This window comes from Dermacentor variabilis, chromosome 4 (assembly GCF_050947875.1).
Source record: "Dermacentor variabilis isolate Ectoservices chromosome 4, ASM5094787v1, whole genome shotgun sequence".
NCBI lineage: Eukaryota > Metazoa > Arthropoda > Arachnida > Ixodida > Ixodidae > Dermacentor > Dermacentor variabilis.
In genome coordinates, this window is record NC_134571.1 from 148,691,838 (window position 1) to 148,717,189 (window position 25,352).

General features: G+C 47.0%; 1 protein-coding gene across 3 annotated transcripts in view; it reads left to right on the plus strand.

The window, feature by feature from the left end:
- Positions 1-6,956: 6,956 nt before the first annotated feature.
- The window catches only part of LOC142579894 (putative transporter YutK), a 47,030-nt gene continuing 28,634 nt past the window's right edge, over positions 6,957-25,352 (plus strand). For all 3 annotated transcript variants that reach the window (XM_075690563.1, XM_075690565.1, XM_075690564.1), the window contains exons 1-3: positions 6,957-7,217; positions 22,798-23,162; positions 25,075-25,222. In XM_075690563.1, coding sequence (XP_075546678.1) covers positions 6,990-7,217; positions 22,798-23,162; positions 25,075-25,222 — 741 coding nt within the window. In that variant the 5' untranslated portion in view covers positions 6,957-6,989. The remainder of the gene's footprint in view (positions 7,218-22,797; positions 23,163-25,074; positions 25,223-25,352) is intronic.

The following is a 25,352-nucleotide window of genomic DNA, read 5'->3' on the forward strand; positions in this document are numbered from 1 at the left end:
CATGCGGGCTATCACAAAATCTCTTATTGGAAGCAAAATAAACGCCGTAATATTGACAGATGCATCGCAAACAGAAGAAAACTTTGGTATTAAAATTTTATCTTCCGATTTTGATTAGTCGTTCTCTTTAAAAGTTCCTGACTACATACCAATATCTTTCGTTCAGTTTCTGGTGTTACATTGGCTCTGCGAAAAGTGAACTCATCAATCTAGGAAGTGGTGACAGTTACGAATTTTTCATCTTTATCTTCAGCTCTTAGTGCAAATGGTGGCTCACATATTTCACGTACATTTCATTGTTTAATGCCCTCTCACTTAACAATAATTAGATTGGTATGGGTACGTGGTAACGAAGGATTAGTCATAAATGAATTAACAGTCAGCTTGGCGTGAGCTGCTCTTACTGGTCCAATTCCCCCGATCATTCCTGTATCAGCTTTCATAACTGCTGCTAGGCTCAGGAGACGGGCCGCCATGGAAGTCTCTTGACACCTATCATTAACAAATTTAACTGATCACCGACAACCCCTATTTCCTTGTAGCAAAAATTTCTGCCGCAATAGAAAAATTGCACTCCTATTTACCAAATTCCGAAGTCGAATACTCATGTTAAACTATAATCTACATCGATCCGGTCTTGCGCCTTCTTGTAGGATGAGGACGAAACAAGAGAACACCTCTTCCGGTCGTTTCACCGTTTTTTATCATCAAGAGAACATAATTTAGAACGAAAATTTCATGGTGCGGGATTGAACATAACGATTCCCGATATTCTTTCTTTCGGAGCCTCTTCTCTGGGACATTATCATAGCGACGTTGGTGCAGCTGTTGTGAGATATATAATGGAATCAGGACAATTTCCTTGCTAGATTATTAAATTTTTTTTATTCTTTTCAGCTATTCAAAATTTCTCAATGGTGTTTCTTTTAAGGCTGGATCATATAATCATTTTTAATAAATCACCCGATTCTTGGTTAATCCCCCATAGTGGCTGTTAGCCACTCTCGAAAGCAAAGCAAGCAAAGCAAAGCAAGCAAGCACATAAGCAAGCAAGCAAGCACCAAACAATAGACAGTGCACATAATAAATGCTTTGAATTGTTTGTGATTGTTTGCAATTGTTCGTAATTGAACAGCTTAAAAGTTGCGCCTCGACACCTCCGTCGTCATCTTCCCTGAAAGAGCCGAGTTCGTTACGAAACGTCGGGAAAATATATATTTTTTTGGTCGGAGCCACTTGAAAGTCCTAAATAATAATATATATGCATCTACTTCATCTACAAAATCTCTTTCGTCATTTCATCCCGCTACCACATCATCTGGGAGTTAACTGTAGCATGAGTGAACATTGCTGCTACTCGCCTCTTATTCATCGTCTCCATGCTAGTCTCAGTTTCTCGCAATTATACCAAACACGGTATCATACGACGACGAAACAGCAGGTGATTAGTAGCAAATTCTGTCGCATCATTTAGATAATTCCCACAGGAGATTCTGAGTGTAATCCTTCTCTTACAATAATTTTTTATAGCGATTCGTCTTGCGTGACTGACAGCTTTCCTTGTTGGGTAGGCACAGGAATGCATACGCATTCAAAAGTAAAAATCTAGTGACTGAATGAATAAATTAATAATTTATGCCATCAATTCTGAAAGGGCCTTTCGCTAGGTCTGGTCATTTTGAGCTCACAAGCGCAGATCATACAACGCGCGATAACAATCGTGTCTGCAAAGTATTACATCGCTACGCGCCGCGGAGTGATCTGAAATTTCAAACCGAACGGCGTTTTTACTTCTCCTCGCGGTCACCCGCGCTACAAGCCGGAGAATGACGTATACGTATAGTGCGCCTACATACACGCATTTGCGCTGGGACGTCGCTCGTAGTTTATTTATTTATTTAGCAATACTATAGGCCTTGGCAGGCCCATACAGGGGCGTGTTACACGGGTGTTCACAATTTCGATCACTAAATACAGGACATTTGCACATCAATGTACTGTTCCGCAACACATCATTCTGGCCAAGTTTCAAAAGAGCACATACAACTTCCGCGTTATGGCACCAGGATGAAAGAAAGATTCTAATTTGGTTACAAAGCTGGACACACAATCGCTGTCAACAACACCCCGTGGCAAAGGATTCCATAACTTGACGGATGACGTTAAAAAAGAGAACTTAAATGTATTGCAACGGGTGACGTATGGTCTGATGTGCTTATCGTGATTTATTCGTTTAGTGTGGCGACGTGGTGGCTGCAGGTACTGATCTTTGTTGATATTCACAGACCCATGATAGAGCATGAAAAGGAACTTCATGCGGCAACGTGACGCCGACTGGCATGTTTGGGAATGCCTGCTTGCTTTCTAAGTGCACTGACGCTTTCGTACCGAGAATACTTTGACTATATAAATCGTAATGCTCTATTTTTCTCCATTTCCAGCCTATCTGCTAAGTAGTGTTGATGAGGGTTCTATACTATGCTACCATACTCTAAGATGGGTCAGACTAAGGTTTTGTAGGCGTGCAACTTTACTTCAGCAGGTGTCATGGCTAATTTCCTTCGTAAAAAATCATAGTGTTTTAAACGCTTTTGCACAAGTATTATTAATGTGCACATCCTATTTCCAATTACGCGTAAGTGTTGCTCCTAGATATTTAACGGTGTCTGTCTGTTTGAGCTCTAACCCATTTAATGTGTAGTTAAACTTCAGTTGCGATTTTTATGGCTGACACTCATACATTTAGTTTTCGATTAATTTATTTTCATGCCCCACTTATCGCATCACAGAGCAATATTATTTAATGACATGTTCAGTTTCAGTTGATCATCTGGTCCCCGCATAACTGTGCAAATCACGCAATCGTCAGCGAGAAGACGGATTTTCACCCCATCATCGACACAAGAGCTGATATTATTAATATATATAAGGAATGATAGTGGTCCAAGCACGGATCCCTGTGGTACACCGGAAACCCCTTCGAGGTTCTCTGATTCACTATTATTTATCATGACATATTGTGCGCGGTTCGATAGGTAAGCTTCTATCCATGCTATTACTGTCAAATTAATGCCGATGAGCTTTAACTTGTCAACTAATTGGCAGTGTACCACACGGTCATAAGCCTTAGAAAAATCAATAAATATACTGTCAATTTGTTCTCTGCTATTTATTACACGTGACCTCGAGAATTATTCAAGGCAACATATCTTATTTCTGTAATCTGTTGCTTGAATAGACGAATTAAAGTTTAGATAACTAATAAAACACACAAACGGAATGTCCGCGTGCTTTTTGTTTTAGTTCGCACCGAAGCAAGAGACATGCACTTCCGCTTCCTCTGCTTGTTCCCACGTCGTGCAGTCGCGCGCGCATACACCGAAACTATGTCATTTTCAAAGGTGTTGCAGCGTGGAATCATGCTCTCTGATCCGCTTGTGTTTCCCTCAGTATTCGTGTATCACTGACTTATACCGCTAATCAGGCATCCTCGTGCACTGCGCGAAAAATCGTGCGCTGCGCGAAACCAGACAATGACAACAACTCGCGTGCGAAGCCGCCAGCGGAAGTGCGCCGCGCCTAAAAAAAAAAAAAAGAGCCAGGAGAAAAAAAGTGAAGGCGGCGCCCGTGATGTCTGCGCCACGCGATCCTCGAAGTGCGGTATGGGAGAACGCAGGGAAGGAATTTCGCTTGCGGAGGCTTGACAGGGCAAGTGGAGAGAGCGTCTCTTCTGGCAGGGGAGCTCGCCTCCTGAAATCATGGGTTCGCGGTACTGACATATCTATATCTCGACTAATAATGAGCCGATTGGAAAAATTTTTGAGGGCAGGACGCTCCCTAGGGGACACGTAACAACTTCCAGCGTATAACCAAAATTTGCTATGGGGCCTAGTGAGGGGCCCTTTAAAAGAAACATTGAACATCATTAAGAAGCTTTAGCTCGGGCACAACTCTGGCGCGGCATATTAAAATACATGAACGCTTTTCTGAGATAAACCCTGAACCGATTTAAATGAAATTTGTTGAACTTGAGAGAGAAAGTTTAATTCTAGTCACTATTGGAAGCAGAATTTCGATTTAGGGCTTGAATTTTGTTCAAAGAACTTTCAGAAATGTGAAAGTTTGGAAAAAATAGAAGCACAAAGTTTACAAATTAATAGCCCTGTATCAAGAACAGACATCGCTGTTCTGTAAACGGCATCCGATAGATAATTCAAAGTGGACAAATTCTGTATGTCAATTTATATCTTACTTGAATTTGTTACGTTGTGTACAAGGGTTCTGCGAAAGCTGCATTTTAAAATATTATTAAACTTTTTTTCAGATTAATTTGTAACATACCAATTTCGTCCGCTTTAGATGTATTCTTAGATGCAATTCACAGAACTGTGATATCACCTTTCATTGGTGAGTAACAGAGTTGTAAACTTGATAGTTTCGTTTGCTGAAAATTTGCGATATCTGCTAATTTTTAATAAAACACTGACGACCTAAATAAAGAATTCGAAACAAACAGTCATTATATATTAAAATTTTCTTTTAAATGCAACAAACCTCGTCAAATTTGGTGTAGTGATTGCCGAGAAAAACGAATTTTCCTTTACACGTATTTAGATTGAAACATCCGAGCTAAAGCTTCCTTTTAAGAGAAGACGTAGTTGTTTGGTTGCTTCCTTACGGGTGGTCTCCTCAGTCCAGCAAGTGGTGTGACTTGGCCCCCTGCCTTGCTCTGTTCACCAGCTGACGCTGCTCATCAGGGTTGAGACTGGCGAGATAGCAGTTTTTCCCACTGCTTCGATTTAGGAGTGGGCAGTTGTAGAGATGTCGGTATTTCGGTCGCACTTCAATAGCATGTGGTAGAGGGTGTTCGGCTTGTGACTGAATTAGCGGTCATATTCTTAAAACGGCAAAATAAAAAAAAATCAAGCATTCAATGTACTACCGAGAAGAGCGAAATCACCAATGAATTCAAACACACGCTATCGCAATTCTGTAAACCGCACCTTAAATCTAAAGTGCATATTATTGATGAATCGTACGCCGATATTTATTATACCAAGACCTTCTGAGTAGGACTTTTGAAAAACCCTCGTAAATATTGCGAAAATTTCTGGAAAGGTTCAAATTTAAATATAAAATTTGTCTATTTTAGATGATTTAACCGATGTCGTTTACAAAACTTCGATGATCTGTTTTGGTGCAGAGTTATGGATTTGTAAACTTGATACTTCAATTTTATAAACAGGCACCAGTTTGCGGGAATTTTCGCAGAAATTTCTTGGCCCTGGTTACCATTTTCGCTTTTGTAGTCCCTAGAATATAACTTTCTCTGTCGAATTCAACAAGCTTAATTCAAATCGGTAAACGAATTGCATCATAATATCATTTCTGCGTTTTACATGTATTCGAAAAGCGAAAGCAGAGTCGACCGAAGCAAAAAATTGAGGGCGGTTTCACTCTGTGAAGGTTGTCGACAAGCGGATCTGTATATAACTTTAAATAAAACAAAATAAAACAACAGAACAATATAACACAAATACGCACGTTGTTATGTTTACTTGTATTTCATTTATCTCGTGATCACAGTAATTATGGCTTTATTGTCGCTATGATAGACGGCCATGGTATCTGTGACGACACTGGAGATGTTCTTAGCGAACGTTAGGTTTATGCACGACCGATGGCGCGTCGTGGTGTAACGTTGAAGGCCGAATCATTCCAAGACAAACACCGAGGACCACTTTCCGTCAGGACGAGACACATCGACGTTAAAGTCACCCACAACGATGATGAGATTGGCGTCCACCGGGAGGATCCACCCAAATGTGTCGATCGTAAAGTCTTCAGGTACCTCTTTGACGTCCCGACATGAACGTGTATGGTGGCGACGATTCCGTCGCCAGTCTGTACGGCGCATGCGTCGGCACATTCCACGGCAAGGCTCTCGCCCGTCGTCGTTAAGGCATAGGGTTTAACTTGCGGCCATGATGTTCTTAAGTAGATCGCAACGCACGAAACCATCATCCATCATCCATCACCGGTTTTGACACATCTGGCCTCAAACGCGGCTGCATGGGACACACACGCTGATACGATTTTGCCTTACGCTTAACCTATTTTTTATCTCTATAGACGCCGCCATCGTTTTTGCCTACGCACATCATGAAGCGCTCGAAACTATCGCCTAGGACAGCTCCGCTGTAAAACGTCCTCTTAACAGATGTCGCTGCAAAGCAGCTACATTGCGGTCGCGTTGCCGGTGTACTTAGTGTTTCGTATACGATGTAAGACCACTTCATTGCCTATGAGTATCTTCATGAACCAGGTGTTCAAGAGCCAGTTTCTAGAATGTATGTAAGGTTGAACCCCCCCCCCCCCCTCGCCCCCCAATTCTGTGATTTTCAATAAACTTCAGTAGCGAGTCAGTGCTTGTGATGTCCGCTCATTTTGTCGTCCTTGTGTTTTTCGCGCTGTACCCGTTAGTGTGAAAGTTTGAGCTATAGTTGGGAACCGATCTTGACAACAAGTACAGGAATAATGACGCACGGCACGAAAAACGCACGCTTTGAGGGATGTTTTATGCGGCAGGGCAAACTTCGAAAAAAAAAAAAAAGAAGTTGTGATGGAGCTTATGGCCGCCAGAAAGGGTGGTTATCCATGCCACGTGCGCTATTAATAAATATATAGAGGCGTGAGATGCGAAAATGACTGCTGACGTTGCGGAGTGTTTTGGTGGAACGGCAGATGTGAGCGTATATAATTTCTGTTGGCTGTATAGCCATTTTAATATGATTTATTTTGTTTTTATAGTTTCTTTGGCTAGGGTCATTGTCACATTGCCGACACGGTACTGAGAACATTGAGCTACACTTCGCTGCCTTCGTGGCCATGATGATACCTATAGTTCGCTTGCAGAAGGCACATAGAACGCGCCGCACGAGGAGAAGAAGCAGAAGAAGAAGAAGAAGAGCGTCAGGCGAACAGTGGCGATGTACGACCACCGGGCGTCCCTCCTGGCGCCAGCGGCCCCGGGAGGCCGCAGCCCCCGAAAGACCAGCGACTCGAAGCCCGAAGTCCAGCGCCCGTCGGTCGACGCCGGCCCCCAGGCCAGCGATGGGCAGGGCGCTCCGACAGCGGTCGGCCCCGGCGGAGGCATCCCACGCCGCCCCTCCTTCAGTAGCACCGGCTTCAGGGAGCGCAGCGAGGCGGACACCCTCGTGAGTGTTGACGCGGCACTTTTGATGCGCACTGTTTCGTACTAGAGAGGTTTTAGCTGAACGTTTGCGGTCTTCTCCGCCTCCGACAGATGTCATAACAATCTGCACGCAGTCGCTCAGTGGAAACGCCACTAAGCGACGGTTTATAGCGCTCATTCCTGCAACGAAACGCCGCTTTCACTCCGCTGCATAGCCGATTAGCGGGACAATGTGTCCACAGTGCCGTTATACAGCGAATATGACTGTGTTTATCGGAAATGCGAAATCAACGAAGGTGTGTGTACTGCCTGTTCACTCGAAGCGTGGGCGGACCGGATCGTGTATGTAGGCAACGCGTTGTTGCTAGCTGTCTATAAACACCACCAGACGAAAATGTTGCTCGGCAGTCATCCAACCATCTTGAAGAACGTGGCAAAGGACACTGTCCGGTCTTTACCTCGGGGCCAACTTCGATTTTCCAGTCAAAGTAAATGTGAAACAGCAGAAATGTTCGCAATAGAGAAACCGCTCAAATGATATATGAATGCAGTTTGTTGCACTTAAGACCGAAATATAAATTCTGCAGACTGTAGAAGCAAGAGCTTCATTCCGCTCCAAAGCCGGGAAAAAATTGTCGGAAATTGATAAGTCGAAACAATAAAAAATAAACTCAAAGTTCACACATCGGAGATTTTACACCCCAGAACATACATTGCAGTTAGTTGAACTGCGTCTGTTAAAAGATATAAAACGGTTAAAAGTGATACATAAGTTTATAACTTAGAGGAAATTGTTACATTGCATACAAGAGTTTTGTAAAAGTTCAACTCAAAAATTGGTTGTACATATCACAGCGGCATATAATGCATAAATTTTGTCCGCGTTAGATGTCTCAATAGGTGCAAGCCATAGAATTTATATCATTGTTTATCGCCAAGCTACAAAATTGTAACTAACCCTTCAGCTTTAAGAATGTTGCTATTTCAAACAAGCTTTGAGAAAAAACAATGACGGCCGAAATAAAAAATTTCCGACAGAACACAAATCCCACGATGAATGTCGGCGAAGGAAGCCGTTAGAATAAAGGATATGCGAAATTCTTCAAGTGCGCTTCTCCACACACCTTGTCTTGCCTAGCCAAGAAGGCGGGCTTCGTGCTACAATCGAAAATAATGTTTCGGCGTGCTGGCCGGTAACATTATTCCTGCCGCCTTGCATCCACGCACCACCCAAGCTTTCAGAAAGCGCATCTGGTTTTTAACTGGAAAGCCTGCTCACGCGATTTCACGTATCGCCTACTGGATCAATGTGGAGACACGCCGTACTGCCACCGCAGAGACGCGTCACATGCAGCCGGATTACTCTATCGCGTTTCCGTCTTGACGTACTGCGCCATCTAGCGGCAGACCGCGAATTTCACGCGTGGCGTGTTTGTAAACTTATATTAGGACAAGATGGCCTGAATATATAGGACGCAAGTTCGGTTGTGTCATCATCGTATAAATTCCAAATTATTTTTTTTTTCATTGAAGAGCAGCAAATACCCATGCAGTGACACACACAACCAATGACCCAAGTGGGCATCAGATAGGTTCATTGATGAGTGGCCCATGCCTACTGGCACATATCAAAGTTGGCGTCCAAGGAGTTCATCGAAGACCAGCACGTGCGCAGAGAGCCAAAGCCTCGCAAACTGCTCACATTGTAGAGGGCAGCTCTTGAGTGCCTGTTCCTGCGTTGAGCTCCTGCGTGCCTCGGCGGCGTTAAAAAAGCGTCGCGGTAGCTGAAAAAGGACTGCGCGAGGAGGAAGGTGGAGGAGGAGTGAAGTGGGAACGGCCTGCGCATGCGCTGAGTTGCCGGCGGCCACTACATCCGCCACCACGTGGGCGATCTCACCTGTGCTTTTGAAAGGGGGGGTGGGTGAAAGGGGGCGTGATATGACGAGGGCCAGTGGTGTAGCAACGGGGGGCCGTGGGCCTCGGGTGCAAGGGGCCAGGGGGGTGGTGTCATGCAAGTCTGAGGACACCCGCAAATTGTCGATATCCTCGCCTTCCTCGACTACACCCGGTGGGTAGGGGGTGCGGGAGGGGGTCACAGAAGACCTATGGGCCCCGGGTGCCAGACGACCTAGCTACGCCACTGGGGAGGGCTACGCTCGTCAGAGGCGTCGGCTGCTGAGGTCAGTCTGCTGTATCAGTGTGTGTGAGGTGAATCATTGCTCCTGCGAGGGCTGATGGCGAGCGGCTACGAGTAAAGCTCGATGCGACGCTCCATTGAGTGTTACCGCTGACACTGGTCGCACGATTCCCACGCGACGAAGGGCCGCTCTCGTCATTGGTGGAACAAAAGCGTGAGAAGCAAAACATAGTGCCGTGCGACGAAGGCTACGATATAGCGCCTTCGAAAATAGAATTCGTTGCTTGTCGCCCGGAAGTGCTATGCGACTAGCCAATAGCGCGAAGCTGGAGCTGGATGTAGTACATCACTCAAGTGCTACCGATTGTCGCACGGAACGAGCAAACGGTTGAACTTTTGTACGTGCAAGGATTAGAACCTACTGAAAGACCTTCAGAAATATTTTACGCTGCTTTTTACAGTGAAACACATCAACTCAAATTAACAAAGCACACGTCACGCCAGTTCCGACGCCTATTTGCTGCCCTCATACCGGTAACACCGGAGAGAGGTCGCTCGAAGTCGTCGCTCGCATGGTGTACAACTTGTAAGGGAGGAGCGAGCGTGACAGTCATCTCCATCGCGTCGCTTGTCGCTGTCACGCGCAATATTGCTTGCATGGGGGTTTATATTTTATGATACGCCCACATTTTTAGACAACATTATTTCCGGGATCGGCCCATATTTTAAGTGCAATGGGTGGATATCTATAGACAGAAAAAAAAAGAACAAAAATTGCTTTGAGTGTGCACAGAATGGTATTGGCATGAACTAAAAAGGTCTCACCAGCCTGGCCTCACCAGGTCTGGCCATTTTGAGCTGACAAGCGCAGAGCATACACTGCACAATAACAATCGTGTCGGCAAAGTATTACATCGCTACGCCCCGCGGAAAGATATGAAATTTCAATCCCAACGCCGATTCCCACTTCACTCGCTGCCGACGTAATCGTGCCCATGCGCCTACGTAATCGTGTCCACAGTGTGACGTCGCTCATGGTGGCACGGTACTCAGAGAATTATTCAATACAACATCTGTTATCTGTGCGATCTGTTCCTTGAATTGACAAATTGAAGTTTAGAAAAATAACAAAATATACAAACGGAATGTCTGCCTGTTTTTTGCTTTACTTCGCACCGAAGCAAGAGAGATCACCTTCGCTTCGTCTGCTTGTTTCTACGGTCGTGCGGTCGCGTGCGCAGGTACCGAAACTATGCCATTTTCTACCGTGTTCCAGCGCGTGATCGCGCTCTGCGATCCGCTTGTTCTGTTGCAGTATTCGTGTAGCACTGAATTATACTGCTAGTCATGTTTCCTTGTGCACAGCGCGCAAACAACCGCTCACGCGTGACGCCGTCGGCGGAACTGCGTAACACCGAAAAAAAAAGCGAAGAGCAAAAAAAAAAAAATGAAGGCGGGACTTGTGACGTTTGCATCACGCGATCCTTGAGGTCCGGCATGGGAGAGCGCAGGGAAGGAATTTCGCTTGCGTAGGCTAGACGGGGCGAGTGGAGAGAGCGTCTTGCTTGGTAGTGGAGCCCGCCTGCTGAAATTATGGGTTTGCGGCACTGAAATATTTCAATCTCGGCTATTAATGAGCCGACTTGAAAAATTTTTGCGGCAGAATGCTCCCTAGAGGACACGTAACAACTTCCAGCATATAACCAAAATTTGCTATGGGCCCTGGTGAGGGGCCCTTTAAGAGAATTTGCACTTGCGCACATAAGGCGAAGCAGTGACGCCATAGCTGGCGCAATATTATGCGCAGCAGGCCTTGTCGGGTTTGGTACGTTGTCGACTAAACACTCGTAGATGCGCGCGAGCAATCCCGTTTCGCTTTAGTCGACACTCATAAATAGTTAATGGAACCAACTCTCGAGGAAAAGCTCCCCATAGCGCCCGTGCATTGAAAACGGTGACCGCAAGGGCGCTACCATGTTGCTACTGTGCTCAGGCACGCAGACGCTGAGAATGCGATTCAAACGACACGCGCCATCAAGGTGATCCCGAGCCTCCACAGTATGGTGGCGACATCTGTTTGTGGGTGCCTGCAAGCACGTACTTTCACTCGCCGAAATTTCATCATTCGCCATTGGCTCTTTCTGAAGAACATGCGGAACAAACTTTAGACGTTGTTCATACCAACGTGCAACGGGTAAATGCTTAATTTTTTGCATCGTATGTCTAATATGTTTAGCATTATGAAAATGAAAGGTAGCAACGTGGCGGTGCCGTTTTGATTGGCTTTTTTTCTTGCCCAGCTTTTCCCCTGTAGAGACAACAAACTAACCGGAGTAGTGAAGTGGAAAACTCCGGAGTTGGAATGATTCCGGAATCATTTCACATTCTGAAGCACCCGAAATGCAATGTGAATGGAATGAGGGCGCAAGTAGGACAGGCGAAATGGGAATTGTTTGATAGCCCGAAATTTTGGTACGGAGTTCGGATGGAACGGGCCACCGATTTCGACTACGGACACATAGGCCTTGAGCGCTAAATGTTCATTATAAGCGAAATATACAAAACTACCAAACGTGTAAATTTGCCATTTGTACTAAAATCAGACTTGATTGATATATTGTATTTCTCTTACTGGTACTTTCAGTATCCACCTATAGGTGACTGCTTCTGGCGCCCTAATTACAAACAGCATGGTATTCTGCGTGCCTGTTCTACATTTCTAAAGACCTAGACGCCTTTCTGCGCTACGAGGTTGAAGTGCATCTGAAGAGATGAACTTGTAGTTATCAAAGTTTCTTCGTTTAACAAGAACACGCATGACGAACGATACAAGGACAGAGGTCAATAACGACGTCGCAAATGGTTGCACTCAGCTCGAGTCCGTGTAAATTTCGAAGGCGCGTCATCCTTTTTTCTCACAGTGTCGAACTTCCATAACGAACGAGAACAGGTGGTCAGAGATGTCCTGGAAAAAATGGTGGCCATTAATGTGCAAGTATAGATATGAAGCAAAATCAATCGCCTTGCAAAACATATCAATGCATTTCTCTTATATGTTATTCATCAAAGTGACAGACTAAGCTGGATGCATGACATGCACAACGGTGTAAGGTTATCTTGTCGTTTGCTTTATTTCTATAACAATATTTCTAAAAAATTTCACGTTTTTGGAGATTGTGGATTATTCAAAAGACGAGCCTTGCTTGTATCACAACGTGCGGTGTCGGTCGTGAATTATGCACCGAACACTTCAGTGCAGTTAAGGTCTAGCCAACTTCAACAATCACGGGCGGGTAGCTGCACTCTGGTACCTGAAAAATGGGTTCACCATGATGTCACAATTTAACGCTGTGTTTGACGTAATGGTACACTGAAGGAAATCCGCGTAAACACGGCGAAGCGCAATTTGACTTCTGAAAGCATCAATCATTATGAACCATTTCTTAAATTAAGGTTTTGAAGAAGCCTGGAGAGAGAAAGAATACTTGCTTTTTTTCTTCACTTTTTCCCAATTATCAAAAATTAAAGGACTGCGGAAGAGGGTACCGCGTTACAGGCTGTCACCACAAAGTGGAATTTTTGGGATATATTTTATTCACAAGAACTGAGCATACCCTAAATTACGTCACATATTCGTACGTTCTAAATCCTTGCAGCTAAGATATGTTAGCGGACGCTATTTGGTAAGCAAGATAATAACATTTATGTAATAAAGTTCTATGTGTTTCTCGGCCTAGTTTTATTACACGTGCAATTGTCTTAAATTTTCATCTCGTATGTTTGGAAAATAAGGTCCGCTCAGTATGGGTGCTGCGTTGACCAGGTATGTGATCTACCCGCAATTGACAGCCATGTGCTCCGCCGTACGAGTATTTGTGCAATTCTTTTTAAAGCCTCTTGGTCGTTTTCGCAGCACACAGGCATATATAGTTCTCGATACCAATATGACAGAATGCCTCTTTTGAAACAGTAGATATTATGAATTACAGGCAACAACGCGCTGAAGAGATAACAAGCCGCTAGGCATGTTTCTTCTGCGAGAAAATTCGACGTAACAGTGGTAACATTGAAACGTTCTTAATAGTTGCTATAGGCAGGCAAGAGCAAGTGTAGTCTACAATTACAGAAAGCGTTTATTTACTGCAATTGGAGGAATAGATCAGCCCGGCCACTCCAGGATTGGGAATCGTCCAAGACTCACCACTCCGAGGAGTTGAAAGGAGTGAAATTACGGAGGATATTCACTCCCCGGAATGGGAGTGGGAATGAAATGGAGGGCTCCACTCCACAACGCGGACACTAACTCTATAGCCAAGTTAGAGTCGCCTTCGTTTATGTAGGCGTTGCTCCCCAGTGTAAAAGCGGACAGACGTTGCTATTTATTTTCTCCTTTTGACAGTTCTGCAACAAATTAGAAGCAATTGGCTGCTACTTTCCGTACTGCCGGTGTTTCTCCTCCTTATGGAAAATGATTCTGAAAATTGATCCGACAGTTTGGTCTGCCATTGGACTCTCCTGTGCTGGTGCGCCTTTCTGGGCTTTTCTGCTGGGGCACTATCGCAGGAGGGGTATATGCATCGCCATGGGGAAGTGCATTCGCGAATCCAATTATAATTTTTGACCTCATCGATCATTTGTTTCTTCGCTGATCGTCTCTTTCATACTTTTTTGTTATTCGATAAGAATGGTTGTTTACTATTTTGATATTCTATGCATGTTCACTTACTCGCCGTATAATTAGATTATTCTAAATTCGTATCTCTACCACATTCATGAAACTCGCCCAATTCTTGGCCGATACCCCCGAGTCATGGAGTTATTATCAGCTCTAGAGAAAAAGCTCCCTATAGGGTGTACGCATGAATGGCGGCGACCGGGCAGCGTGCGCCGCCATGTTGGTGCACTGAATAGCGGGGACAAGCGCGCGTGTAGGCTGCAGCAAGTGCGCGTCAAATAATTGGTGTGATGCGCTGATGTGTGTCGCAGCAACTGTCCCAAAGTAAAAGGAGATAAGATAAAGACGTAGTGGATGGAAATTCGTGTTTTTTCCAGCATTTTACAAGGCGTGCACACGCCTGTGCGACAAAAATAGGGAACTTCCCGGACAGCGACGACGCGATCGATCTCCCGTATCAACACGCACGGATCAACTCGCTCTGAATCCTTACAGATGTTGTGTTTGCTCTCAGCACTTTTGAGCAAGCACGTGCGCCATCGGCTGTTAGACAATGCGTATTTGTCCCGTGCAAGCTGGACGCCGACTCACCGGATCACAGTCAAACATATGTATTTCACTGTGGTTTTCCAAGCGGTGCCGTATGCGCAGACGTATAGCACCTCGTTTACATAAAATTGGCATTAATATCACTTGTTGTTTACACGTGTCCTTGCATGGTCATTACTTTGAAAGCGGGGCGCTCGCAAACGAGGCTCCTCTTTACTACGCTTTCGTGCTGTACGCCACCGGTCAGAACTCTTCAACGAAACAACCCCCTCCCCCTCGCCCCTCCCCCCCCCCCCCAGGGCTCAGTAGCAACATGTGTCGCCAGCGCTGGCGTACTAGAATTATACCATGTTTGCAGATCCTGCCGATTACCCAACAATATATATTTTTTTTGAATTCAGGTTGTTAACAACTTCCAAACATTCGTTGAGCGCTGCATGGTGGATGCATTCAGCGTATACCCCATGTACTGTGACGGAGTACAGTGGGGATTGCTGTCATCAAACAGTTCCGACGGACGGCCTACAGCACGGAAACGTAGAAATTAAAGTCTGCAGCGGCGCCTGCAAGCTAGGGGTGCATATGAGCGCCGATTTTATGTAAACAAAGGGATACATGGCGCAGACGGCCGCGCGGGGGTAAAACTATAGTAAACTATGTGGTTGACCGCGATCCGACCCGTTTGTACGGGACAGATACGCATAGTCTAACAACTGATGGTTCACGTACGCACCTGCTAAAAAGTGCCGACAACAAACTGATTCGCGCATATTGATACAGGGGATGCATCACGTCGTAGCAGTTCAAAAAGTTCCATATCTTTATTGCACACGCATGTGCACACCTTAGAGCATACTAAAAATAAGCGGTCATTTCCATTACTTTGTCTTCAGCTTATTTGGGGTTACTACGGAGTGGTTGCTGCAACACACGACAGCGCATCACGCCACTTATTTGACGCACACTCGCGGCAGTGCGTGCGTACTTCTCCCCGTTGCGGATTGCGCTCCAACATGGCGCGTTGCCCGGTCGCCGCCGTTTGTGCATACACTCTATAGCGCCCATGCATTGACATACGTAACCGCATAGGTGCCGCCATGGTGGTCATGATAAAACAGATGTCTTTACACAACATTATTGTATATCGAGCAGGAAAAATAAAGTTTCACTGTATATAACAAAGCCGTGTTTGTCACAACTAGTGCAGATAAAGTTCAGTTCTCAGTACGAGTCATCAGCAAACGCAGAATACGCGATATTTTAAGGCGAAAACGTTAGGTGTCCATGTTGGTGACGCCCTTGGCGAAATTGCACCGTGACGAACAATGGCCGACGCCGCAAAGAGTAAAAACGAGTAAAAAGAAACGCTAGGATTGACGTCAAATTTCTCAGGAAGGTTCCTGTAAACAAAGTAAGTTAGTGACTTCGAAAACAAAATTTTGTAAATTTCACTCTGGGTAGCAAAACAAGCCAGGCCTCCGGTGTGAGAGACGCGCACGCTTCCCTGAAGCCACGGCTGCTTCACGGTTGTGGCTTACTGAAGGTGTGCCTAGTGCGTGCCTGATTGCACACGTCACCTCACAGCCATCGCCCAGACTAGTGCGTGCTTCATTTGGCGGCGCACGTGGCGGTGCGGAGGAGGTGGCTTCACGTCATGAGTGTATAAAATGAGCCCGTTAATGACGTTCCGAGATCTACAAACGTGTGGGAATGCTTTCGCATTCCCACACGTAAGCAGCTTTAAAGGGTTCCTCACCAGGCCTGGCCATTTTTAACTGACAAGCGCCGAGCATACATCGCGCGATAACGATCGCGTCTGTAAAGTATTACACCGCTACGCGCCGCGGAAAGGTCTGAAATTTCACACCGAACGCCGTTTTCCCTTCTCCTAGCGTCCGCCGCACTCCTAGCCGGACGATGACGTGCACGTGCTAGTGCGCCTATGTACACGTGTTCTCATTGTGACGTCGCTCGTCATGACACGGGACTTAGAGAATTATTCTAGGCAACATTTGTTATTTGTGTAATATGTTACTTGAATAGACGAATTAAAGCGTGGAGAAATAATAAAACACACAAACCGAATGCCTGCATGTTTTTGTTTGACTTCGCACCGCAGCAAGAGAGAGGTGCTTCCGTTGCGTCTGCTTGTTCCCCTGTCGTGCAGTCTGTTGGAATCTCAGCGCTGACACCCGTTGTTGCACCTGGGTCGCAAGCCCCAAGGGTAGCGTTGGCCTGGCGGCCTGGGGCACAACTGGAAGCATCCGAAGGTCCCGGCAAAGCATGAGTCGACTGGTAACAGAACAACTTGTTTATTCTAGCATCGCAAAAGAGCGGGCGGTCAGGTCGACCGAAGTGGAGAGACGGGAGAGCACGTAACTCAACTGAAGAAATCGGAGCCTCCCTCGGCGTCCGGGAGCAGCTGCTCTTATACTCTCGGAGTCGAGGGGAAGAAGGAACGCCTCGATAGACGCGCACGTGACGGCGCCGCTCGGGCACGTTGAGACGAGTAGGTGACGCATCCGCCGGGCCGGCGCCGGTCAGACCTCCTCGCTTCACAGTTGGGGGAGCTCCTCTCCCCGGCTGCCGCGGTTTGACAAGCGTGGGCACCAACATGCACACACACACACACGCAGACTTGAAGACACGTGGCATTGAAACATGCCTGGACGCGCTTGGCAGGAAGCGTTACGGCAGCGCTGAACGGGCCAAAATGTCCGCCGCTTTGAACGAAGCCCCGGCGTCCGCTGCATCCGCGCCGGCTATACCGCGCGTCGTAGGCGAAACGTAACAGACCGCCCCGCCGGGGGAAGGAGATCCCGATGGTCAGGGGACTGCATCCGCTGTCCGGAGGGATGTCGCTCGATGATGCTCATAACCGAAGTCGGGCGTCCTTCGGCGTTTCTTGAGCGCAGCGCACAGAGAAGGCCTCGTTCTATCGTTCAGGTTCACACAGGACACTGCAAAGGGACTTCGGGAGAGTTGACATTTTTGTTCTCGTTCCCGGCAAGCGTTAGAACTACGCCGAAACTCAACCGCTCAGTCAGCAAGCACGGCACAACCCTCACTAAGCCCTGCCAGGCTCTTTCCCCTTTTATACCACTGCCTAGTTCCTGACAGTAGTCTAGCAGCACTCAGAACGCGTCCACAAATTGGAAAATTGCACTAGAAAGCACGTCATCACTTTGAAACACTAAACAAAAGCAATATGTTAAAAATCCTGCCTCAGGAAGAAAAACATCAGTAACAAATAACTCTGAGGCTGATTCCTACGTTAGGGGCTTCGACTTAAGCCATCGGCGTTACCGTTGAGAATCCCCTTTTTGTAACGCACCTCAAAGGAATATTGTTGCAAAGCGAGGCTCCAGCGCAGGAGGCGGCCATTTGTGAAAGAGATGGTCTGCAGCCATTGGAGAGGGCAGTGATCCGTCTCGAAGCATGCGAAGCGGAGATCGCAGCGAGCGACCATACACTAGCTCAGCTGGCGAAAACCCCGTAGCCGCAGGCGGCGCGGTCCTCAGTGCAAACATCACCCCAGGCAGACACAGCTCCCAGTCAGTTTGTTGTTCAAACCACAAAGCTCTCAACACACGCTTCATGACGGAGTGGAGCTTCTCTACGGAATTCGACTGTGGGTGGTACACCGAGCTGTGTAACAGCTTTACCCCACACCTTTCGAGAAAAGTTGTCGTCAAAGCGCTAGTAAACACTGTGCCCTGATCTGATTGGATTTCCGCAGGAAAACCAACTCGCGCAAATATTGACAGTAGTGCATTGACTATCTCAACTGAGCTGAGGTCTTTAAGCGGCACTGCTTCAGGGAACTTTGTCGCTGGGCAGATCACAGTCAAAATGTGTCTGTACCCCGTGGCTGTTACCGGCAGAGGTCCCACTGTATCAATAACGAGCCGTCTAAAAGGCTCCGTAATGATAGGTACAAACTTCAACGGCGCCCTCGATTTGTCCCCTGGTTTGCCCACCCGCTGACAGGTGTCACATGTCCTCACAAAGTGGTCTGCGTCCCGAAAACACCCTGGCCAATAGTACTCTTGCAAGAGACGGTCCTTAGTTTTCTTAACTCCTAGGTGTCCGGACCACGAACCCCCGTGCGAGAAGCGCAACAGATCCTGACGGTAGCACTGAGGCACGATCAGCTCATCGAACTACACTCCCCTGCGGTCTAGATACTTCCGGTACAGGACCCCACCTCTTTCCACAAAGCGAGCATTTTTCTTGGCGATACCTTCCTTGACAATGCAGCGTATGTTTTCTAGGCTGCCATCCTTCTTTTGCTCGGCTATCAAAGCCGACCGGCTGACTTTTAGCAACCTATTAAGTCCGTCTGACGTAGGCGCGATGAGCAAATCTGCAGATAGCTCTTCTAACTTTCCCGCATCGGGAATTTCCTCTCCAGTATCTGGTGCCTTTTACGCAGGCAGTATGAGGCAGTATACGTAGTGCGGGGCTCTCGATTCGTTTTGAGCTGTTGCGGTACTTGAAATCGCATCAAATTATAAGTACACCAGCTGTTTCAACATTTCGCTCGTGTCGAAATGCGGCTGCTGCGGCCTGGATTGAAACTCAAGTTCAACAGCTTGAACACCATAGCGACTAAACCCCGTATGCAGAAATGCGCCTTCACTTGAAGCCCGCGCTAAACTTGACCGATACTACGCCACGCGTGATATTGCCGCAAGATGCTCATTGCATTTCCTTCGGCGCGTTCGCGTCAGGCGTCACTGAAATCAAGTGAAGCATGGCATTGTTAAGGTGCCATTCTGAATACGGCGATAAGCCACCGCGGCAGATTTAACACACTGTGGTTTCGACAGAGCCTGCAGACGGAACAGCGAAAAGTGAAAACGGGAGTTTCATTTGTTGAAGTATTGATGGATTAGTTTGAAAAATTGTCTATGTCACCATGAAAAAGTTTTTCGCCGACAGTCTTGAGCGTCAGTGAGCTTGGACCAATTAGATGGCCTTTTGTATGGTTTCTCATGTCAGCTCACAGTAGTGCTGCTTCTGAACTAAAAAAATAAATAAAGGGAAATCACAGATAATGTGCACTTTAATAAGCTAACATAAGACGACCAGGCATGGCTCCCACGTAAGCGTAAACGCGTTGAACTGCACCTACAGTCATCGTGATAAACCAAGGGCTTATCCCTACCCTTGTAAACATGTGTCCGATCGAATGTTCTGGCAAGTACAGTAGTTGAAGAGATGCTGTCTTTCTATACAAATCAATTTCGCTGAACAGCACTTCAAGCATAACGAGCGCCCAGAAGACGTAAGTTTTTGACGAAGCAGGAAACTCCAAGGTGGCTCTGACGCAAAACTTGACATAGATTTAGTCTTTTCTTGGAGAGGATAACAAAATCGTGACCGATAAACTAATAAAATGGCATAACTCAGTGCACACGCCTCCTCGTGTATAGAGCTTTGGCTATGTACTCGGTGCGTACGTGTTTGAAAGTCCTTCATGCTCAGAAGAACCGATTGTGGCAACTAGGCATGCACATGTTGTCCCAACTAATTTCGGCCAAGCTCTAAATTGTGTGCTTGCACTTAAGCAGTAGGCGAACGTTCGTCACTACTCAACGGAGCAAATCACTTTTTGCAATCAGATTAGTTCAAATTATTCACTACTTTATTAATTTCACAACTCTTAAAGGGACCATGAAACGATTTTGATGATTTTCTACAAACGTACTGAGTCTGATCATTCATTGACGCATCTATGTGCTCCTCGTAAAGCGTGTAATTTATTATAAGGTTTTGAAAATCTACATCGCTGCCGATTGCAGCACACCGCTCGGCGGAATATTCAGCCGCCTCTACCCATTTGACGTAAATCACCCAATTGACGTCATGTGGGCGAGCTATACGATTCTCGGCCCAGGGAACGTCATCGATAATTTTTCCACCTTTACGGTGAACATATGATGTTCGTAATAGTTGGAATGTTAGTTAATTTGTTTCTATAAAAAGAAAGTAACAGAAAAAGAATGCACAAAAACAATTTCTCACCACACTTAAGCACTTCCGGCACACAGCAAGCGTCGTCTGCTTGTGTTACAACGTACTCTATTTTGGCGAGAGTTCCGCGGTCAGAGTCAGTCTCAGTCTTTTCCCGAGCACTATGATTCGATTTCGTTGCGTTGTGGACTGCAACCGTAGCGGCTGGTGATATGTCAAGCTGCGACATCGTGTCACTCTGCAAGGCAGCAGGCGAGCGGACTGGCTGAGCGCATCGGACTGCTGCTATCCGATCGGCGCCAGGACTTGCGCGTTTGCAGCCGTCACTTTACACTTAAACGCAATCGCGTTTCGCGAGTCCGGTATTAGGCTAAAGGCAAGCGCTAGGGGACAGAACCTGGCTGTGTCCCCTTGCGTGTCATTTAACGGATGAGCAGAAGCGCAAATGTGAATGGATGGATGGATGGATGTTATGAGCGTCCCCTTTGGAACGGGACGGTGGATTGCGCCACCAAGCTCTTGCTTCTGTACTGCCTGATATGCTACCTAGGTTAAACAATGAAAAAAGAAACAAAACACTATGAACTACCACGCCCGAATTTTATGATTCCCTATTGCGAACTGTGCTTTTGTACGTCTCCGTCTTTTTCTACTTTTCTTCCACCAATCCTCCAATCGCCTATTACTAATGTCTATTGCGGACATGTTTGCTTTACCACTTGTTCCCGCGAATGTGAGTGGTCTGCACGGTGCAGCCACCTGGTGGCATAGACCTCAACCACACACAGTAGCAGTAACAAAATGTATTATTCTTTGCTGCTGGTGTAAATTTTTCGCAGGAGTTTAATCGTTAACACGTTGTTTTTGTAAATGTTAGAAATGTTTTACACTTGGTTAGAGCAATATTAGCTTAATGTTTGGCTGATTAAGCTCTGCGCCAACGGGTGGCTGGACTGTGGAGACCGATCAGGCAGCACACGTACGTCTACGCTAAAGTTAATTCATCAGCTGGAGTTTATGCCTCCACCGTTCCGTCGAAACGCCCAGCTAGTCTGTGGTTACCGGAATACCAGACACGTTCTGCGCTGCGACAGAATACTCGCAACGCACGCTGATTCGATAGCTCTTGCTTGGGGTCGACTGCCAAGCAGATGGCGGAGAGTTTGGAGAGGCTTCGCGCGCTCGCTCCTAGAGAATCGGGAAGTCGACGGCACAACGTGCCATCATGACGCAGAGCCAATGAAGGCGGAGCTTAGCCCCGATCACTCGGCGAACGAGTTGAGGAGAAAATGCATTAGTATGGAGGAGGGTAACCAGTAATGATCCGTAACTCTCTTAATATGAGATGTTTCACACAAATTGTGGTGTGAATGATTAACTTTAACTGTACTCTACGCTTCTACAAAATTTGACTGAACCGTTTCAGGGGCCTCTTAAAAATAAGAAAACGCACTCGAAGCAAAAGTTAGAGAGATTTCGGCGAATCATCAAATTAAGCAGCATCAGGCTTAATTTCCACTAAGCAGCATCAGACTTAATTTCCACTGCGTAATATTTCTTTCGCGTCACTGCGAAGCAAAAAAAAAAAAAAAATCGGGCCGGACCATTTATATGGTGGTGGATTATCCAGCGAAGCTGTTAGTTGCAGGCCGAGCAACAATGGCCAAACTCCGCGTCCAGAAACATTCTCTTGAATTTGGAATTTGAAATTTGGAACAGCTCATTCATACAGGTCCATCAAATAAATAGCTTCTCTGCAAAATATCACGTGACTGTGTTCGCCCGCCGCGATCGCAGTGCTCTCAAAGTGGCATGCATGACCGAGAAAGTGACCGATGGACCGGCAAACGTCCATCGATGACGCCGTTTATCGGTTTGGCGTCCATCGGCTTTTGGCGTTTGGCGTTTATCGGTTTGGCGTTTAACGGTTTGGCGTCCAAAGTGGCAAAATGCATGGCATTTTGCCACTTTGCACTTTGCCAGGGTCATGCATGCGCATGGCACTTTGCCACTGTCATGCATGCCACCAACACGCTGACTGGTGACTGGTCAACCTTTGTACTTGAATCGTTGTACTTGAAGAGGAGGCCTATCGCTGGAAGTTAACCCTTGAAAGACTTGCGCTGTCACAAACCCGGCAATTTTTCTGCGGGCTGCCCTGGCGATTAGCCTGATTAGCCACTTACAGGGTGCAGGCAGTAACCCCACAACTCATCAGCTGCAAAGCGTGACCCGTATAGTATTTGGGTGGCCCACACGCAGCCCGTCGAAGGCCCGGGTCCCAGGGGAGGCGGCGGTCACGGCGTCACCGCAGCCGAGATGGACACGGCGATCGCCGAGGAAGGCTTCTCGTCCGTGTATCCGACCAGGCTGGCCCCGTTCACGCTGCTCATGCAGAGCGCGAAAAGCCGGCTGTACACCGGGGTGGCGTGCGTCGTGCTCTACCACGCGTTCCTGCTGTTCGCCATCGCCCGCCACTGGTCCGAGGGTCCCGACATGTGCCATCCCGTGTGGCTGCTGGCCCTGGCCACGCTCCTGGTGCTCCTGTTCGCGGCCGGCCGGGCGCTGCTGAAGCGCTACGCGACCACCATCATGGCCTCGGCGGACGCGCTGCGATACCGCGAGAGGTAAGCACAGCGCCACGGAACATGTATGCGGGACAAATCATGACGGCCTACTGAAATAGCAAATTACGGTGTCCGAAAACACGATCTCGTTATGAGGCCGGCGATGGGGGGGGGGGGAGGAGGGGGGGGACTTCGGATCAATTTCGTGCACCCGTGGTTGTTTCACATGCGCTTAAATTTAACTGCACGAGAATTATTGCCTTTCGCATCCATCAAAATGTCGCCACCACGGCTGGGATCTAACCAGAGACCTCGAGCTTAGCAGCGCAAGGACATAGCCATGCACTGAGCTGCCGCTGCGGATAGATGTTATACATTGAAACGGGACCGTCGGTAGACCTGGGGTGAATATTGCACTAAAAGAAGACTGCACGTATGGAGATTCTGTACGAGCGTTTGGAGTAGGCAGCAGTGCTGCATCAGCTTTTAAACATTTTACACAGAAATATTGAAAAAAAGTGCATTGTTATTCTGCTTGATGGCTCAAGTATAGACTCACCATCGGACACGCGCCAACTGCTCTGGTAATTTGGAAAAATTTAAAGGAATATTTATATATTGTGGAAGATATTGTGGAAGACATTGGCCACTGCCGTTGAAGCTCTGTATGTCGATGTGCTCTTCCGCGTTGCAGACTATGTAAGCAGCTCGGACTATCTCTCCCCACCCTGCGACGGTTACTTAGTGCGAAGGCTGATCTCTAAATGCCCAAGTACGGCAAAACACCTTATGCAAAATACTGCAAGTGCAACCTTGCAGACGGCGCTCTCGACACAGCCAACGTCTGCGGCTTTGAGCTAACGTATACCTGTTCTTTGGCTCTATAAACGGTTTCCCAGCTAAGATAAAAAAAAGACTGCCACATTATACATTTATGAGAGCGATGGTGTCAGTCATCTGTCCTCTTGCACAACCAGAATAATTCGTGCAAGACATCCAGAAAGTTATTGCACAGTTACTTAATTATATTTTTTAATTGTGTGTGTGTGACTTACGATGGAAACCTGTTATTCGAACATTGGTGATGAATGAACACCGTAGGTCCCATAATGATATATTGTACCCGTTTGTTTTAACAGCTTGTCTAAATTTAGTCTGAACACACTGTATGCGGTCTTCGACACATGGGGTAAGGGCATTTTCCTCATGTTTATTGCGACCTGACTTCAAGTTGGCCATGTGGCGCCTGTATGTTCCGTCGATGTGCTTTAAACTCGTAAATGAATCATTTAGAGGACGCGCCTACTAACGTGGTGCAAAACCAGCCATACATGTACAACCATACGCATCCAAAGACGGCACGCTGCTTCTCTCTAAACTGAACCTGTCGTTATTGCACAAGTCATGTGTATTTTCAAACTAATTCTCTATCATGCACAACTACGTAATCGTAACTATTATAGTTAGCGGTTAGTATTAGCAGAAATATTTAGTTTACAACCAAGTGCTGTCCCAACTTTCGTTGTGTCTTCCCCCGTTTTGGGGGTGTTTTGCGCACCAGGTGTACAGCGATTTCCAAGTCCTTCAACGATGAGCATCGACCAACTATACCGACGGGTCAATCTCATCTCGAACCGTCCAAACGCGATAGCCGAGTGGATATGGCATGGCGCTGTCGAGCTTCGAAGCTGCCGGTTCGATCCCCACGGCGCCCGCATTCCGATCGGGACGAAATGCAAAAAGAAAAAAAAAGAAAGCTCATGTACCGTGCACAGGGTATACGTAAAGAACCCCAGGTAGCTAGAATTAATTCGGAGTCCCACACTACAGCGTGCCTATATATAATCAGATAGCGGTGTTTGCTCGCAAGACCTCAGGATTCTTTTTTGAATCCCACCTTGCTGCTTTGTGTACGTATATAAAACCGGGTGCCGTGCAGCGTCGCTTGACACGGGTGCTGTCGCGTGCGCAGGATGCCCATGGTGTGGCTGACCATCCTGGTGGTCGGCGTCTGCCTGCTGGTGTTCGACGCGCGCGAGCGCCTCTCCCGGCTGACCTCCCTGGGCGGCATCGCGGTGCTCCTCGCCGTCGCCTACGCACTCTCCAGCAGCCGGAAAACCGTGCGTGCCCATGCATGCGCACAAACCCGCGCACATCGCGCCCGCAGCCAGTGTGTGTGTGTCGAGCTAGGCTCGCGCTGTGAATTTTTATGCGCGAACTATCGCGTGCATATAAAGAAGGCTGCTCATA